Source organism: Aricia agestis, chromosome 1, assembly GCF_905147365.1.
Source record: "Aricia agestis chromosome 1, ilAriAges1.1, whole genome shotgun sequence".
NCBI lineage: Eukaryota > Metazoa > Arthropoda > Insecta > Lepidoptera > Lycaenidae > Aricia > Aricia agestis.
Window position 1 is genome coordinate 12,529,684 of NC_056406.1, and position 19,079 is coordinate 12,548,762.

The 19,079-nt window shown below is 35.7% G+C and overlaps 1 protein-coding gene across 1 annotated transcript in view; it reads right to left on the reverse strand.

Annotated features, from left to right (window-relative positions):
* The window catches only part of LOC121726217, a 40,566-nt gene that overhangs the window by 1,357 nt on the left and 20,130 nt on the right, over window positions 1-19,079 (reverse strand). Inside the window, exons 7-18 of the mRNA XM_042113493.1 lie at window positions 18,465-18,671; window positions 13,490-13,890; window positions 12,527-12,855; window positions 12,097-12,244; window positions 11,719-11,871; window positions 9,369-9,611; window positions 8,840-9,064; window positions 8,302-8,481; window positions 7,250-7,379; window positions 2,338-2,429; window positions 1,480-1,616; window positions 93-250 (exon numbers count right to left, since the gene is read on the reverse strand). Coding sequence (XP_041969427.1) covers window positions 93-250; window positions 1,480-1,616; window positions 2,338-2,429; window positions 7,250-7,379; window positions 8,302-8,481; window positions 8,840-9,064; window positions 9,369-9,611; window positions 11,719-11,871; window positions 12,097-12,244; window positions 12,527-12,855; window positions 13,490-13,890; window positions 18,465-18,671 — 2,403 coding nt within the window. The remainder of the gene's footprint in view (window positions 1-92; window positions 251-1,479; window positions 1,617-2,337; window positions 2,430-7,249; window positions 7,380-8,301; window positions 8,482-8,839; window positions 9,065-9,368; window positions 9,612-11,718; window positions 11,872-12,096; window positions 12,245-12,526; window positions 12,856-13,489; window positions 13,891-18,464; window positions 18,672-19,079) is intronic.

Here is a 19,079-nt window from a genome sequence, read left to right on the forward strand (position 1 = left end):
ATATCCTATAATGAGGTGCGACATAATATAATATCCGTATATACATGGTTCTAGCGTAAATATGTATGTAACAGACAGTCAGAATAACTTACCAATGGCCGTGTTGTGTCCGCACACGCAGTATAGCATAGTGGGGGCGGGGCGTGGTGCGTCCTCTAGTGCGTGCACGCCAGCGCAGAACGCGCTGTGGCACAGCATGCCGCGGTAGCACGACGTCACGTACGGACACTTCGTGCACGTCGTCACACCCCTGTATAGACAAACGGAGACGATTTTAAAACAGATTTAGCACCATTATGATAACTTCTTTTTAGGGTTCCGTAGCCAAATGGCAAAAACGGAACCCTTATAGATTCGTCATGTCTGTCTGTCTGTCCGTCCGTATGTCACAGCCACTTTTCTCCGAAACTATAAGAGCTATACTATTGAAACTTAGTAAGTAGATGTAGTCTGTGAACCGCATTAAGATTTTGATACAAAAATGGAAAAATTGTTAGGGGTCCCCATAGGTACAACTGAAATAAAAAAAAACATTTTCATCTAACCTATGCGTGTGGGGTATCTATGGATAGGTCTTAAAAAATCATATTGAGGTTTCTGATATCATTTTTTTCTAACCTGAAGAGTTTGCGAGAAAGACTCTTCCAAAGTGGTAAAATGTGTGTCCCCCCCCCCTCTAACTTCTAAAGTAGGGGCATGATAATTCTAAAAAAATATATGATGTACATTACTATAAAAACTACCAACAAAAATTGGTTTGGACGAGATCTAGCAAGTAGTTTTTTTTTTATACGTCATAAATGGTAAACCTTAATTTAAATTCATTAAATCAACTGAAATATAAAAATAAATCAAAAACCTTTTAATTTCATAGAAATAAACCTTTATTGCTGCTGCGAAACCCTTCATGGGCGAGTCCAACTCGCACTTGGCCGGTTTTTTTTATTAACGGCAAATCCCTTTTAGCAACATTCCGCTTCGCGAAGTGCCAATAAGCAGATGTCGGATCTAAAGCGCTCCCTAGACGGTAATTCACCATTACTGAATGCATAACGTTCTGTCATGCACGCATGATCGTTTTTTGTGTTAATTGATGCGAATGATATGCAAACTACGTGTTGTACATTGATTGAAAAGTTGTTTAATTTTTCGTCCTGCAATATGTGCATGACATGCACGCATGATCGTTTCGCGATCGGTATGTCATGTAACAATTAATACTGTCACGTAAATGCATGTCAAGCTGAAGTCTATCCCAGCGCGTTCTGTCACACACGTCAAACTGCTAATGCGATTTGCGGCGTGCTAGCACGTATTCGTTTTTAATACTGTTGTGTTTTATTACATTTTTTTAGGCTAGATTTATATGCGTCCGCGTCGAGGCTAAGTAGCCTTCACCTAGACTAACAAAATTTAATTAACGTTACTGAAACTCGTACCAGACGTAGGAGAAATTTAAGTTTTTCGAAATAAACTTACAAGAAGTGCTTGTCGCTGTCGAGGGGTGTGTCACACTCGCGACAGATCATTCCGTCGGGCAGGACGAGCGTCAGACCCTCGAATGTCTCTCCGATGGTGTGGCTGGTCGACGCCTTGACTGGAGGTGTGGCTTTGTTCTAAAACAAAACATTGATAATAAAAAATAAGAACTCGACGAATAAAGTTTTCTGTTACGGCACATTTACAACTAAATGATTTTTTTTCCATAACACAACATCATCGGTAACAAAAAATGCCTTTTCCCTAATTTGGTTTTAAACTAAATCGGTTCCGCTGTTTAAACGGAAAGAGGTAACAGAAGGACAGACACACTTTATAAGTATCTATATATTAATACGCAAGCGAAAAACTTTGTATCCCTTTTGACGAAAACTGCGGAAACGTAGGTGAATGAAATTTTGCACAGTTATAGATTATATGGTAAAGGAGTGCATCGAGCTAATATTATTTTGAAATTATGCTTTTATCATACATTTTTTTAAACAAATAAAACATTACACACACTACAATACGCAAACTCAAGAAGATGACAGATTTTTGAGTGACAAACCTGTACAATATACGAATCATACTCTTTTATTTATGGTTGAAGTCTGTTGACAACAAGTTGACAAACTGAAAATGGATTATAGTTTTTTTTTATTGAATCTTAGATGCTATTAGACAATGCTTACACGGCCAGTCTGAGATCAGCTGAGTCCCAGAGACGAGAGTAGAGAAAAAAAATATGATGGTCAAATTTTTTTACAAATTAAACGTAGTAGTCCTAATGTCGTTGAAACTAAGGTCAAATTTCGACCATTGTTGGGCGATCTCTAGTGTATAATATAACATTACCTTGGGCTTATTAATGAGATGTTCTTCAGAGCACAAAGGAATAACATCGTCAATGCTGTTATGATCTCTAATCTGATGCTCTTTTAACTGACCTGAAAATGGAAATCAAATGTAAAGTAAATGACTTCAAGTTTACCAAGAATTTTGATTACAACTGAACACTAAATTTCATATTTATTTTTCTCATAAATATTTTTTTGATTAGGTCATTACATCACATATTTGAAGACGTGAGAGGATGAACCATAAAGTTAATATATCTAGCAGAATAAGAAAACAAAGGCCTGAGCAAGAGAGATGTCACTATCAGTAACACTGCGTGGAAAAAGACGTGATCAATGATATTCTACATATTACTCTACATATGATATACATATTATAATGATATTCTACATATACTTTGTGATTTTCATATAATATCATTGCGTGTGATACATGACAGCAGCACTCTTTTTTTAACGTCCAGTCGGCACGTGCCGCACGTTGACAATTTAATCTCATAGAATTCGTGTTCAATCATGCTTGTGTAAGTGTTATGTACACTTACACAAGCATGATTGAACACGTATTTTACACACAGATGAAAACCAATTTCGGCTTCGTTTGACAGCTCGAGATTGTTGCTCTATTCCCCTAGGTATATTAATTTTATGGGATGAACACGATAAAATAAATAAAATAAAAAAGCCTTTCATTTCTTATAAGTAAAATAACACTATCCTAATACTATATTATATGGTTAAATAACATTTTTATTCTGTTTATTTTGCTTCTACTGCAGTAAGAACCCCTCCACAGGTGAAAAGGCCTCCTTCAAAGATGACCAGTGTTCTCTTGATTTCGCTGAATCCATCCAGTTGGAACCAGCTATCTTTGTAAGTTCGTCCTCCCATCTGACATAAGGTCTTCCTCTCTTTCTTTTCCCTTGTGGGCCAATGGGGAAATATAATATTTAATAATTTTATACTATACATATATTTAAGATTTTTTATTATATGATACACATATTGTAGCACATATTTAATACACATCCATGACCCAGGAACTTTGAAAACTTTTTGTTCCGTCGGCGGGATTCGAACCCGCGACCCCTTTGATCCCCGCGTGCTTGAGCTACCAACCAGGGATGTTGCGAATATCCGCAACCGCATCCGCAAATGCGGAGCATCCGCATATATTTGGACATCCGCATCTGCATCCGCATTAAATCGATGCGGATTTTTATGCGGATGCGAATGTCATACGAGTTGCGACAAGAAAAAAAAAGCCGCGGGGTCTGTGAATGACGCGTGCCGTTTGCGCGTGACAAATGACCAATGGGAGCGAAGAAGCCGGCCAAGTGTGTATCGGCCACGCACAATAGAGGGTACCGTAGAACCGCCAGTTTTTTATAAGTTTTATATCGTCAATGAATGTACAATTATAACATGTTTTATACTACTAACAACATCATTTCAGTTACATTCAAAGGAATTTGAATGAAAAATTCCTTTGTACTTTTACATAAATAAATGTATAACTTATAAAGTCTTCTTAGCCGTGATAATTTTCTTTTTAAATTTAGCATATTTCCTACTCCCGTGAATTTTTCCACATATTTTTCAGAATCAACCGTTTAGCTGGTAGAAGGGGGAGACACTGGATACTAACGATTTCTTAAACTTTAAAACTTTGCATATTTCTTCGAATAAAAATACTCGTAATATTTTTAAAAACCCTATCCAACGACACCATACACGTTGGAGTGGACGCAAAATAAAAAGACTTATCCCCGCTTGGTGTGTATGGGAGGTCCCATAATTTTTTTAAAGGTTTTATATATCATTTTGTCGACACCGTTTACATATATGTATGTGCATTTATGCCGAATTTCGACTTCGTAGGCTATTCTCTGATCGAAACCGCGGAGAAACAGATAGACAGACGGACATATAGACCGTAAATATAAGGGTGCCTTGTTGATTACGGAACCCTAAAAACGGTCACAGGATCCGACGCGTTTATTGTGGTACATTAATTATTGTCTTGTGTAAATTAATCACTACGTGTTTGTTTGTGCTTCTTACTTAATAAAAAGCATTATTACTATTTAATAATTTAAGTATAATGCTTTATGCTCCTATTTATAAATTCGTGTACTTACTAACAAAAAAGTGGTAGAGGTTAATACAGGGGAATTAATGTAATTTTCATTTACAAATTATTATCTCTTTAATACAAAAGTATTATTATAATAATACTTTTGTACAGGTACAGGTTCCCAGAACAATTTTTTTTATTACTATCAAGGTAATTTTTTGTAAGCAGTTTCATTTTGATAAAAGGAACAACAATTTCCTCTGCGAAAGTGGTAGCTAACAAAGATAAATATGATTTAATATTTCGATTTGATGGTCTTCAAATATGGATTGTTCTATTCAAAATGCGTTTCAAAATGAAGCTACTCACAAAAAATTAGCTTGATATTAATTTAAAAAATTGTTCTAGGGAACCTGTACTATTATTTTGTAACACATTAATTAAAAATTAAAATAATACTTTTTCATTTTATAAACTATGTTTATGTAGGATCCAAAACATCTGCATCCGCATCCGCATCCGCGGATGTGAACCTCTAAAAATCCGCATCCGCATTCGCATCCGCGGATGTGAAAAATCGGCATCCGCAACATCCCTGCTACCAACAGCCCACCAACTGAGTCACAGAGGTGGTCATTGTTTTAGAGGGGTATTACATTATCATTTATATGATCATATATAGGGTCCAATATACAATGTGTCCCGACACCGGTGTCCGATCCTTTAATGTCGTGATCTATGGCATATTTTATCGACAAATTGGCCCTCAATTTTTTTTTCTCTCTCATGGTTGTAAAATGGCAGCCATTTTAGTTTTTCTCGGGCTTTCACACTAATCTGACCAGAACTGCTCTTGTAAATATTGTATGAAAATAAAAAAAGTCTTATTTGATAGCTTTTGTGGACTACGCTTACACAGGCAATATGTTATAAATTTCGTGGAATTAAACGTAGAAAAACCCAAGTTTAAGAAAAAAAATGGGTATTTTTTATTAATGGCTTTTTGTAAAAAATCTAGCACATTAAACTGGTTCTTTTTTATTTTTAAAAGATAGAGGAAGTTTTCATCTTCTAAAATTCTTTTACTTCAATGCTCTAAGTCAGATAGTTTAGAAGTTATAACGATTTTCTTATGAGGTGGTCAGATTGATGAAGCCAGAGATAAAATTTTTTTTCAAAAGTTGAAAAAAATAATAATTTGAAAGCCAATTTGTCACTAATATAAGCCGTACATCATGAGTTAAAAAAAAATTCTCCAACTTTTGAAAAAAAAAATTCTCTGGCTTCATACTAATCTGACCACCTCATCATAAGAAAATCGTTATAACTTCTAAACTATCTGACTTAGAGCATTGAAGTAAAAGAATTTTAGAAGATGAAAACTTCCTCTATCTATTTAAAATAAAAAATAACCAGTTTAATCTGCTAGATTTTCCACAAAAAGCCATTAATAAAAAATACACATTTTTTTTCTTAAACTTGGGTTTTTCTATGTTTAATTCTACGAAATTTATACCATATTGCCTATGTAAGAGTAGTCCACAAATTCAGCTATCAAATGAGACCTTTTTTATCTTCATAGGATATTTACATATGAAGTACTGGTCAGATTAGTGTGAAAGCCCGAGAAAAATTAAAATGGCTGCCATTTTACAACCGTGAGAGAGAAAAATTTTTAGAGCCAATTTGTCGATAAAATATGCCATAGATCATGACATTAAAGGATCGGACACCGGTGTCGGGACACATTGTATATGATCATTTGATCATATCTGCATATTACATTATCATATTTCATTGATCCTATTTTACGTCATATGTGGTTTCAATAGCCAATGGTGAGTGCTAACGCTGACAGGTATTGACGTCAGGGTTACTAGATCTCAGAGAATTCGATTTGTCAAAAGACATCGTCATTTTTAATATGGCTTGTTTTTTGTTATTTCAGCAAGATTATCCAAGTATATAATTAGAAAAATAATTACATTACATTATTTGAAACATATTAACGAACAAGAAATTAAAAACTCTTTTTTATATTAAATACAAATACAAATATTTATTGACCAAAAAATAAAAATAAATAACTGGCAACACCTATTTCTATGACCGTATTGGATCCAATCTCTCAGCAAATGTCAAAAATCTATGATCAAGGAAGAAATAAATCATATGTCTATATTACATTATCCAATATCATTGACTCAATGATCTCGGATCCAATATATATGATAATCTAATATCCCCCTTAGACAAGTTCATTTCCAGGCCTACTTGTTGGCTGGCCTTATTTAGTGACTCTATCATAGCTTGAAGTTGTTGTCTTGATTCAGACAGGAGAAGAAGATCGTCAGCGAACCGCAGGTGGCTCAGGTATTTATTTAAGATATTTATACTTTGTCCTTCCCAGTCAAGCTTACTTATTACTAATTCCAGCGTAGCCACGAAGAGCTTTGGAGATAAAGGATACCCTTGTCTCGCTCCTCTTTTGATCGGGATGAACACGATAACAAAAAAATCCGTTTTTTTTTGCATAAATGGAGGCTTTAGGGCCGGAAAATGGTTTGAAATAAACAAAAATGTGCATTATATGTATAGCCAGGTGATGAAGTAGATTAGTTACAAAAATGTATAGCCAGGTGATGAAGTAGATTAGTTACAAGGTTTGTTTATATTTGAAAGAAAATAATGAATAAATGTCCGTATGTTACAAAATGTTACTTATTGTGTTCTTCTACTGACGTCTTCATTTGTGATGGAATGACCTAATCAAAAAAAATCTACAAGACGTGATTATTAATTTTATGTAATACTGTTATTAAATGAAACATACCGATATGCATAAATTTGAGTACACATCTGTTGCATCTTACTTCCAAACACATTTGGTGTGTTTTCAGATGGTCTATGAACAGCATCAAATTGGCCGTGAGCTCATGCCCATCGGCATATATTGGTATAACCTGTAAAGGAAAGATATAATTAAAAAAATATCGTAATGATTTCTTAGGTTTACACTAGTATGACACAATCGGTATGACGTATCACGTAACTACGGCTGTTGTTAAGCAATCATAGCGTAGGAAATAAGTGCTCCGCGTCAAAACCTTACTTAGGAATCCGGGTGCCATCGAAATTCTCATACAAACGTAATACCAAGATCATTTCCCATACGAGAATATTAACCATATTTATTCGGGAGTGCCTCCGCTGCCGGCGCCGGTTGGCGAAATGGCTGCCGGCGCCGTTTTCCGAAGTTTGCCGAAGTCACGCGATGTTTGTCAAATAGGCTGCCGGCGCCTATTCGGCAAACATCGCTTGTAAAATGACAGAATAATGATCAAAAACATCAGTAAATCAGCGGTGGCACTCCCTATTTATTCAGCTTAAGATAGTAATTACCTAGGTTCATGTACAAAGAGTCACTGCAAAATATTTACATACCAAAAAATATGAACGATTACAATTTAGTATGTAAATATTGTAATTGTTCATATTTTTGGTATGTAAATATTTTGCAGTGAATCTTTGTACAGGAACCTAGATAATTACTAATTAGTATCTTAAGCTGCATAATAACTCAAATATGGTAAATATTCTTGTATGGGAAATGATTTTGATATAACGTTTGTATGATAATTTCGATATCACCTCTTAAGGATTATGACGCGATAAAGATAAAATTATTCCTCAAGGATAAAATTCTTCCTCAAGTATCAAGCAAGGTAAGTTTTGATCACTTGATCAAAACTTACTTTGATTGATACTTGAGGAAGAATTTTATCAATACAAAATGTACTATTTTGACAGTCTACTAAGTCCAAGTAAAAAAGAAAAGTGTTGTATAATAGATCCAGCAATTTATTGAAAGATAAGAAAATATACCTTGAGACAGAGGGGACAATGCAGCGCGGCGGAGCGTGCGTGCGTCGTGCGCGCGTGGTTCAGTGCGGCGCGGTGTGCGGACGCGCGGTACGGGCACGCGCCGCACGCATACGGAAGCTCGCGAGGCGCGTGCGCCTTCTGCATGTGCGTTGCCAGCGTCAAAACCGCCGCGAAACGCACCTGGATAAACATTTTTACAATTATATGTGGTTTATTAAGGACACCTGATGATAATTAGATTTTATTAGAGATAGAGATTACGAAATCGGTGTATTTCGTTAAAATTTATAATAATTTGTGAACATAGTGGAAAAGTGCACGAAACATTGTGTTTTATTAGTGTTCAACATGAATTTCCACCAAGAACCGACAGTACAATCAATTACATAATATATAATTAATAATAAGCAACAATTAAAATAAATAGAATCCAAATGGCGAATCGAGGCATAAAGGTTAAAATTTGTATAAAATCCTGTGCCTTATCGTCTTGTTTTTAAACTTTTAAAATTTGAAATTTTATCCTTTGTGAACTTACCTCACAAATCAGACACGCGTAAGTGAATAGCTCCGGAGACTTTGTATCTATTGGGTGGACATTCTTCAAGTGCTCATCTAGTTCAGCCTGCGAGGCATACCGCAGCAGACAGAACGAGCACTGCGGGGCTTCCTCCCCGCAGCCCTCTGGTGGAGGAATCACATGCTTGAATATGTGGTCCATCAATGCTAAGCTCTCATTGAATTCTATGTGACACAATGGACACTATGGACAAGAAAAGTTTTATTAATGAAAAAAATTGTGTTAAGGGTTCCGTATCCATAGGGTAGAAACAGGACACTATTACTAAGAAGTCAGTCGGTCTGTCTATCTTCAGGCTGCATGATGTATCTCAAGAAATGTTATAGGTAGTTGAAATTTTCACAAATTATTTATTTATGTTGCTGATATAACAAAAAATACTAAAAATAGAATAAATAAAATATACTTAACTAAAGGGGGCTCTCAAACAAAAACACAATTTTATGTTCACTACATGAACAAATGTTCACCATCTGTAAAAACTTACCTCAACAGCTATAGATATATTATCTTTTACTCCTTCTGAGGTCTGTCCAAAATAGAATCGTTCTAAGGACACTGTCTCTTCAGGTTTAATTTCTTTCTTGATGGTCTTAAGAGGTACGTCATCCATATCATCATCAATGGTGTAAGTTTTAGGTTGCTTACGTTTCTTATATGTACGGATTGTGGTGTCACCATCTTTATTCTTCTCTTGTTTTATTTTAGTACGACGAAGTGACAATGGTATCTGTTGAAAAAATTCTAGTTTTACAAATGATAAAACTCGGCCTTAAGAGTCCGGGTGCCATCGAAATTCTCATACAAACGTAATACCAAAATCATTACCCATACGAGAATATTTATTCAGCTTAAGATAGTAATTACCTAGGTTCCTGTACAAAGATTCACTGCAAAATATTTACATACTTACAAAAAAATATGAACGATTACAATTTAGGCCGGTATAAATAGTCAGTACTCAAGATGCATCTCGGCCTCAAGACATGGTTCAGGCTCTGTGATTGGTTGGCTGTCAAAATTTGGACCAATCATACAGCCGAACCGCGTCTTGAGACCGAAATGCATCTTGAGCGCTTGTTCGTCTTAGAACAGATTCTGGTTTGGACAGATTCTTGTTACGGCAGATTCTTGTTTCGGCAGAATTAGTACTGTCGCATACACTTGGTCATAATTTAAATACTCAGTAATAAAAAAAAAAAACCAATTTAATTACAAATTAATTAGAATACATTGTGGACGTGGGAGAGGCAAATAAGAGGGGTGAACAAGGGCGGACGGTGTGAAAGTGGGGGCGGACGTAGGAGAGTTATAGGTTACCTTTTCCTCCCCATCTGACCTCACGAGTCATTCTGTATCACGTCCGCCCCCACTTCCACACCGTCCGCCCACATTTCCACACCATGCTCACCACTTCCGCATTGAAAACTGCCCCTTCCAAACCGTCCGTCCCCACTTCCACACCATCCTCCCTGCAACCACATCGTCCCCCCCTCTTCTACGTCATCCTCCCCACTGCCACACCGTCCGCCCCCACTTCTACACCGTCCATCCCTATTTCCAAACTATCCACCACTTGTCCGCCCCCACTAGTTTTACTCTACCATGCAACCCCCACTTCCACATTATCTTCCCCACTTCCGCACCGTCCACCCTTACTTCTAATTTGTCTGGACCCACTTCTCTGTCCATTCCCCACAAAAAATAAGTGACTAATATTTTCGCCAGTCAGTTGTTGACGGGTTCTTATTTAGTTAGAAGATGTTTTTTAATGGTTTAAGTTTTAATTTTTAAAATAAACCAACATAAATGACTACACTTACGGGAGCCCTAGAACAAATTTTTTTTATTACTATCAAGCAAATTTTTTGTCAGTAGCTTCATTTTGATAAGACGAACAACATTTTTATTTGCGAAAAATCTTGAAAGTAAGACTACGCTAACAGAGATAGAAAGGATTTCATACTTTGAATGGATGGTCCTACAATATGGATTGTTCTATTTGTAGGACAATGTTACTCTTAAATTATATTTATAACTATTATTAACCTATCAATATAAAAAAACCTGCTTGTTAGGGTTCCGTTTTAGGGTTCAGTAGTCAACCAAGTTTTGTTGATTACAGAACCCTATAACAGAACCCCAACAAGTTAGCTTGATAGTAATAAAAAAATTGTTCTAGGGCTCCCGTACTATACGTAGTTTTTACTTTTGTTGGTCATGATACTTCTGTCATAAAAAGAATCTGCCGTAACAAGAATCTGTCGAAACAAGAATCTGTCTAAACCAGAATCTGTCCTAAAACGAACGAGCCATCTTGAGTACTGACTATTTATACCGGCCTTAGTATTATTTTTTATTTTATTTGGTTTGTCAACAATTGATTACATGTAATGCATTTAAGAAATACAATTTAAGGTTACAGTGAAAAAGCATATCAATTTCTTAAAGACAAACACTGCATTCACAATATCATAAGTATTTTGCAGTGAACCTTTGTTTAGGAACCTAGGTAATTACTATCTTAAGCTGAATAATAACTCACATATTGTAAATATTCTTGTATGGGAAATGATCTTGGTATGACGTTTGTATGAGAATTTCGATGGCACCCGGACTCTTAAATATGCCGACTTTCTGTGGTTTTTGCAAATTGCAGTCATTTTGTGAATTAATTTGCGCTCATAATTGGCTTAAAAGCAAAAATAAATTAAACAGTGACTGTGATAAGCTAACGTTATAAAATTACATTAGCAAATCGACAATACTGTTGAATCTCTTAAAAAACCTTAGAAAATGGGTATTAACTATTAAATATTAATATTTTTTTTAATTACCTCATCACCATCTTCATCATCCTCGATGTATGTAGTTTTTTCCTTCTTTCTCTTCTTTGGCGGTGGGGTTGGTGGTGGTGTTGGTTCTTTCTTCTTTCTGGAGCGTTTGCCTCTACCAGTTTCGGTATCCGCTGGATCATTGTGTTTCTCCTTCTAAATAATATTCAATTATTATGAATTTGATGTAGATATATAATATGTTATATAATATCATGTATCTTTTAAGTTAAATTTATAATGATAAATCATTACAAATACAATTTACATTTATAATTGACATGTGTTTAATGGTAAAAACGCACGACAATAAAAAAAAATATTTACAGCTGTTACAGTACCGAATACAAAACATGTAATGATGTATGATGTAATGAATACCTTAGAAGAATCATATTTCCAGTTCTTGAATGGATTTGCGGCGATTTTGTTGAGTCTCACTGTAATTGGGTCTTTGTTGTCTAGTTTTGTTTGTTCAGCTATGTGTGTAACAATATTGTCAAACGCCAGACCAGGAGATATGCCAAACCTATGAACAGAAATTATTTTTAGACTAGGCTTAAATTTTGTTGATATTTCTAATCTATATCTTCTTCTTATATATAAAAATGGATTTTCAAATGTGTTAGTCGCGCTAAAACTCGAAAACGGCTGGACGGATTGGGGTGATTTTAGTCTTAAAATATTCGTAGAAGCCCAGGAAAGGTTTTAAAGTGACACGAAGTTCACCGCGACAGCTAGTATGAAATAATTTTAATCTAAAGTTTTTAAATGAACATTATTGGAATGATTAAAGTTATTAAGGTCTTACTTTTCTCTCCATACTAGTTCATCAAGAAACTGCTGTATAATTTGTCTAGATAGCAGAGACAAAGTATTCTGGAACATTCTTGGGACTATACGTCGTAAGTACTCCATTATATTGGCATTGCTATTCTTTGCTGGCTGGTCGGAGTGTGAAGACGATTGTAGCACCGACTTGAAGCCCATGGACACCAGTGTGCTCTTGTCTACCGTAAGGTCTGTGAGTATTACGGATGATGGGTGCACCCAATTAGTAAGTGGTTCTAGAATTTTTTGGAATCGTTTCTTGTAGTTCTTCTCAAACTCAGCCAACGGCTCAACTGCACGAAGGCGAATCTAATAACAAAATACATTTTTTTTTATGAAATAAGGGGGCAAACGAGCAAACGGGTCACCTGATGGAAAGCAACTTCCGTCGCCCATGGACACTCGTAGCATCAGAAGAGCTGCATATGCGTTGCCGGCCTTTTAAGAGGGAATAGGGTAATAGGGGAGGGTAGGGAAGGGAAAGGAATAGGGGAGGGTAGGAAAGGGAATAGGGTAGGGGATTGGGCCTCCGGTAAACTCACTCACTCGGCGAAACACAGCGCAAGCGCTGTTTCACGCCGGTTTTCTGTGAGAACGTGGTATTTATCCGGTCGAGCCGGCCCATTCGTGCCGAAGCATGGCTCTCCCACGTAAAATATAATGTTAGTATGATTGGATGTTATCTATGAGAATTTTGAAATGTAACCAAAATCAGAGATTTTAAGATGTAATCAAAATCACAAATCAGATTAAAAATACTTTCTTAATTTAAGAAAGTATTTTTAATCTGATTTTAAGTGAAATTTAGTGTATGATGTTTCACATTTCAAACTTTACATTACATTATTTTTTTATTTATTTTTTTTACAAAGAGGTTTTACAACAGCAACCATACTCAACTTTTCGGGTTTAGGAAAAATAAAATTGTTGTAGAATAACATACCAGTTTTTCTACAGGATCTAACACTCCTAACACTTCAACCTTGACTTGTCTCTGTGTGCCATCATGGCTTGTAGTGCCCAAAGATATGACTCCAACTTCAACTTTCTTCCCTGGCCCACCCAGGAGACCCATGTGGTGGTGTATAGCTGATGTGCACACTGCTCTTAGCCACGTGAATAGTCCTTTCACATACAAGTTGTCAACTTTGACCCACTGAACCACATTCTGGACATTGGTTTGACATGCCCAGTGGTATATTAGCTTCAAAAGCACACTGGGTGGGAATGTGGCACCTTCGAAAATGGAGCTCGAGAAGACAGATACAAATCTTGTAGGACAGCACTCTGATATCCACACATATCCTCCGGAGTATGGAAATTTGGAAACATCTGAGTACATGCCTAAAAAACATTTAAATAATATTAAGTGTCATTGAAATTGGGGGAGGCCTATGTCAAAAGACAATCTGACAAAATGTTTCTTGTTTTGCTTTAAAAATTGTATGTTTATAGTCAGTGAATAAAGGCTTTATTTGTATAATATATTTATTTATTTATATTTATTAAGTCCCATTGAAAACCGATCTACATGTAGACAGAGAAATATCAGCTCCAGGTAGTTGAAATGACCTTTTCAAAGATTTTTTTATATAAGAAACTCGTCGCCTGAGTGCTATATTGTTCAACCGACCATTTTGACCAAAAATGAGTTATAAATGCAGGATGATCAACGAACAAAAATAGATTTTATTACACTAACGAAAAGGTTTAATTTCCAATTCAAAAAGGCTGTTTTTTAAGTTTAAATTTTTTTTGTGCACAGCGAAAAAAATATTAATTCCCTGCTTAATAATCCAACCTCCACGATTTGGTGATTGCGTGCTTTTTTGGTCAACCTCGTGCTATATAGCCAATCACAGCTCACTGTAGGCGTGACGTGATTTTGTTTTGCGATTCAGTGTGGCTTCGTAAAGTGCACAAAAATATCTTTAAAAATATTGTTGTATAGTGTTTGATTTACAAATAAGCATCTTATAATCTGCTAATATGTCCCGAACATATTATAATAGAAATACCACTCGAGAACCTGCCGAAATTGAACTATAAGTACTTTTAAGCTATCTCTCATGTAGTTCGCGTTTCTTCTACAGAATGTTGAGATTACGTCACCTAAGCAAAAAATTAAAAAAATAAAAATCCAAGCACAGAAAGCACATCTACTGAACAAATGAAGCTAAACGGAAGACGGAAAATGTAACAAAGAAAAAAATTGATCAACTAAAGAAAAAAAACATCCAAAAATGCAAATAAATCAGTAAAAAAGAAAGTTTTTTTTAATATACTAGACATACTGTAACAGTGATACACACAATAATAATTAGTACACTCTACTTACAACACAATCACCACACACTTATACTCGTACTCGCATTCACAAATACCCACACGAAACACACCATACGTAGTCATTCAAAATGCAATCAATTACCATACGTATTTTCTTTTACTGCACGTCTGAGTGCAGTAAAAGAAAATACGTATAAACTATAAATATAAAATATAAAACACATCTTACACTGCACACCAGTGGTGTTCCTAACGGCTATATTTTCATAACACGCTATATAGAATATGCTACATTTTCCAAGCGCGCTCGTTTTGACGCTACGTTATAACGAATTTCAAGCGCGCTAGTTTTGACGCTACGTTCTAACGAATTTCAAGCGCGCTAGTTTTGACGTTTTGACGCTACGTTCTAACGAATTTCAAGCGCGCTAATTTTGACGCTACGTTCTAACGAATTTCAAGCGCGCTAGTTTTGACGCTACGTTATATCGAATGAAATCTCGATTCTGGACGCGTTGTAAAGTTACCGACGTTATTGAAATTCTTTCTTTATATTATATCAATAATAATATGATGATGCGTAACGTCTACAATAATTATAACGTGGTGGGTGAGTTAATAATATAATATAACGTGTTTGTTACATATTTAGAATAATATAATCGTTAATTTAATAATGCATTATTTGGTTACTTATATTATGTTGCAAATATTAATTTTAACTCTGTATTGATATTAAGCAGCCTCCACAAGTTGGCCGAGTTTGCCGAACAGAAGAGGACGGCGCTATACTAAAAAAAGAGATCGAATTATTTGCGTCCTTCTTTCTGGTATAGCGCCGTCCCCTTCTGTTCGGCAAACACGGCCAACGTGTGAAGGCTGCTTTATATTTGAACAAACATGATAGGTAAAATTATAGGCGTATTTCAAAGTTCATTAAGTATATAATACGTACCATGTACATAAATTGGTTAAGGTTTATGTTAGGGTTAGGTTGTATATATACAATTTTATTATTTAAAAAGGCTTTAAAATCTTTTTTTCTTTTTTGGTACTACATAATATGTACATATTTTTACATATTTTTTTACAATGTCAGTTTTTTTTACATTTTATTTACATTTAAAAATATTATTTGCGCCACTTCTGTCGACGACAAACGATTTCTTCTGTCACTACTCACTAGTAACGTATCCAGATTTAGAAAAAATACGTTCACATGGAAGTCATGATTATAATTTATAATATTATAATTTACCCATAATTTACTTAACACACATTGCAACACTGCAAAATATGCAATGACAGCCGAATTCACCCGATTTGACAACGAAACGACACGATAACGATCGAACGAAACCGCGCGCGATCGGCAGCGCGGGTGGCGCCGCGCTAGGTCAGTAACCGCGCGGTACGTTATAACGTAGCGTCTTATGCATAGATTTATAGCGCGCGCTATTCGTTGCGAAGAACTAGCGCGCTATTTTTATCAGCTATACGTTATATTAACCACCACTACTGCACACCCCATTCATTATAAACTCACTCCTTCTTACACATTTCACGCGGATATGCTTTTTTTTATTACTGCTTATACTATTTTTAGACAGGATAACCTTTCGCCTTTCGATTTATATTAAGTTAGATTTTGTGCCTAAAATAAGAATACGAATACTTTAATTTATTTTAATTTGAGATGACATAATTACTTTTAAACACCCTGTGCCTTGAAGTGGTAGCTTGAACAAAGAAGCACTGACCGATTATTTTGCAATTTGTGCTAAGTGCAAATGCCGTTTTGTTCTAAGTCCACATTAGTAATTTTGTTGGTGGTATTTTTAAAATTAAAAATAGTCGAAACCTCATCATATTGAAACACAAATAAAACACAATATTACTTGCACTTTTCCACTATATTCTGTACTAGCGACCCGCCCCGGCTTCGCACGGGTGAAAAATATATAGCCTATGTCACTCACTGAAAAAATGATTAAAATCGATTCAGTAGATTTAATCTATACTAATATTATAAAGAGGTAAACTTTGTTTGTTTACTCATAGATTTTCTACTACTACTCGACTAAGAGCTGACGACCAAATCAGTCATGTAGCTTCAGCTGTGTTAAAACTCCGTTAGCTACTTCCCTGCACAACCCTTTCAGATAATCTGCGTGCTGGCAGGCCGTGGGCGGTGGGTGTGGGAGTGGTGGGGTGGGGAAAAATGAAAAAAATATGACTGTCTGTCAGACTGTATGACTCCAGGCTGTATCACAAGGGTCGCTATAGATAGACTTCTGAAATTTATGTCTATAGATAGACTTTTGAAATACTTAACCCTTCGTGCGTGAGACCACCTCGCACTTGGCCGGTTATTCTTTATTATCTATGTGAAAAAATTATAAATTTACATTTACCATCGCAAACACTATTAAGTCGCTGAAACTACATTTTTTCCAATTTTTCCCAACCCTACTACACCCACACACCGCCCACGGCCTGCCAGCACGTAGATTATCAGAAAGGGTTGTTCCGGGAAGTAGCAAACGGTGTTTCAATACAGCTGAACCTACATTTTTTATCTTTTTTTCGCCACCCCACTACTCCCACACCCACCGCCCACGGCCTGCCAGCATGTAGATTATCAGAAAGGGTTGTTCAGGGAAGTAGCTAACGGAGTTTTAACACAGCTGAAGCTACATGACTGATTTGGTCGTCAGCTCTCCGTCGATACTACTGATAGATCTACATTACTACTCATAGTCAATACTCTGAATAGATCTAAACTCCTCTGCCGCGAGCGCACCCCCAACCCCGCCTTGGTAGCAGCGCCCACTTCGAAACGGGCGTAAATCGCAATATTTTAATTTCGCCATAACTTCTAAACCAAACGTCCAATTTTAATTAATCAAAGACCAAATATTATCTACATAAACTGTACTTAGAGATGAAATAATTTATTTTGATAAGGATTATTAGCATGAGTAAAATAAATGCGTTTAAATGTAGTCAAAATAAAATCAAGATTTTTAAATAAAAAAATGGTTGTTGTGCCTCACTTGACATAGATAGGTATAGTGTGTCGCGGACATTTTTGTAGATATTTATAAGATCTTCATTTATTTAGAACATTGTATTGTTCTATCTTTTATAGTTTAGGCAGCGTACGCAAAATAAGTAAATTTTCTGGTAAAAATAAACAGTAGCCTATGTTACTCGTAAATAATGTAGCTTTCGAATGGTGAAAGAATTTTTAAAATCGGTCCAGTAGTTTTTAAGCCTATTCATTACAATTAAACAAACAAACTTTACCTCTTTATAATATTAAGTATAGATAGTATAGATAAAGTGCAAGTAATATTGTGTTTTATTTGTGTTTAAAATGAATTTCCACCAAGAACCGACAGTACAATCAATTATATATACTCATCATATTGATATGAGAAGTAGTTTTTGATTCCACTTATCATTATAAACTTAGTCATTTTTAAGTAATTGGTCGCCAAACAAAAATAAACATAAAAACCTCTCTAGTGGTCAATGGTCAATTGGACAATCTAGCACTCAGGCTGACAGGAGAGTTAAATTAGTCTTGTTCCTTGTTTATTAATAAGAACATACTTAACACTTACCAAGCTTGAGCTTGTTGCCGGGATGTAAGGCGCACCATTGCTCAGACCTTACGAGACCCTGCTGAATCAACCACTCCGTGAACTTCATGGGTGTATGTATGAGCACAGCCTTGACTTTAGTGTCGAGGGACGTGCGGTCGGAGGGCGCACCCTCTCGAGCGCGAAGGTGGGGTCGGGCTACTACCACTAACGATGGGAATGTTTTGCCTAGAAACAGAAGTATCATTTATAAACAACAACAAATACATATTATATTAATTAACCTTATAAATAAAATGATAAGTTATTGTCACAATATAGTTATTCACATCAAGTCATAAATGACTAGATATAGTAGATGTTACCCATAACATGGTTTTAAATTTAAAAAATCGGCCAAGTGCGAGTCGGACTCGCGCACGCAAGGTTCCGTACCGTTATATAGCAAAAATAGGCCAAAAAATGTGTTTTTTGTATGGAAGCCCCCCTTAAATTTTTATTTAATTTTATTATAATTCTTAAATATTGAAGTAGACATATAATTAAGGCCTTTGTGAAAATATCAAGTACCTACCGGTTGCTATTATTGATATTAAGCAAAAAAGGCCAAAAAAATCACGTTTGTTGTATTTTTTT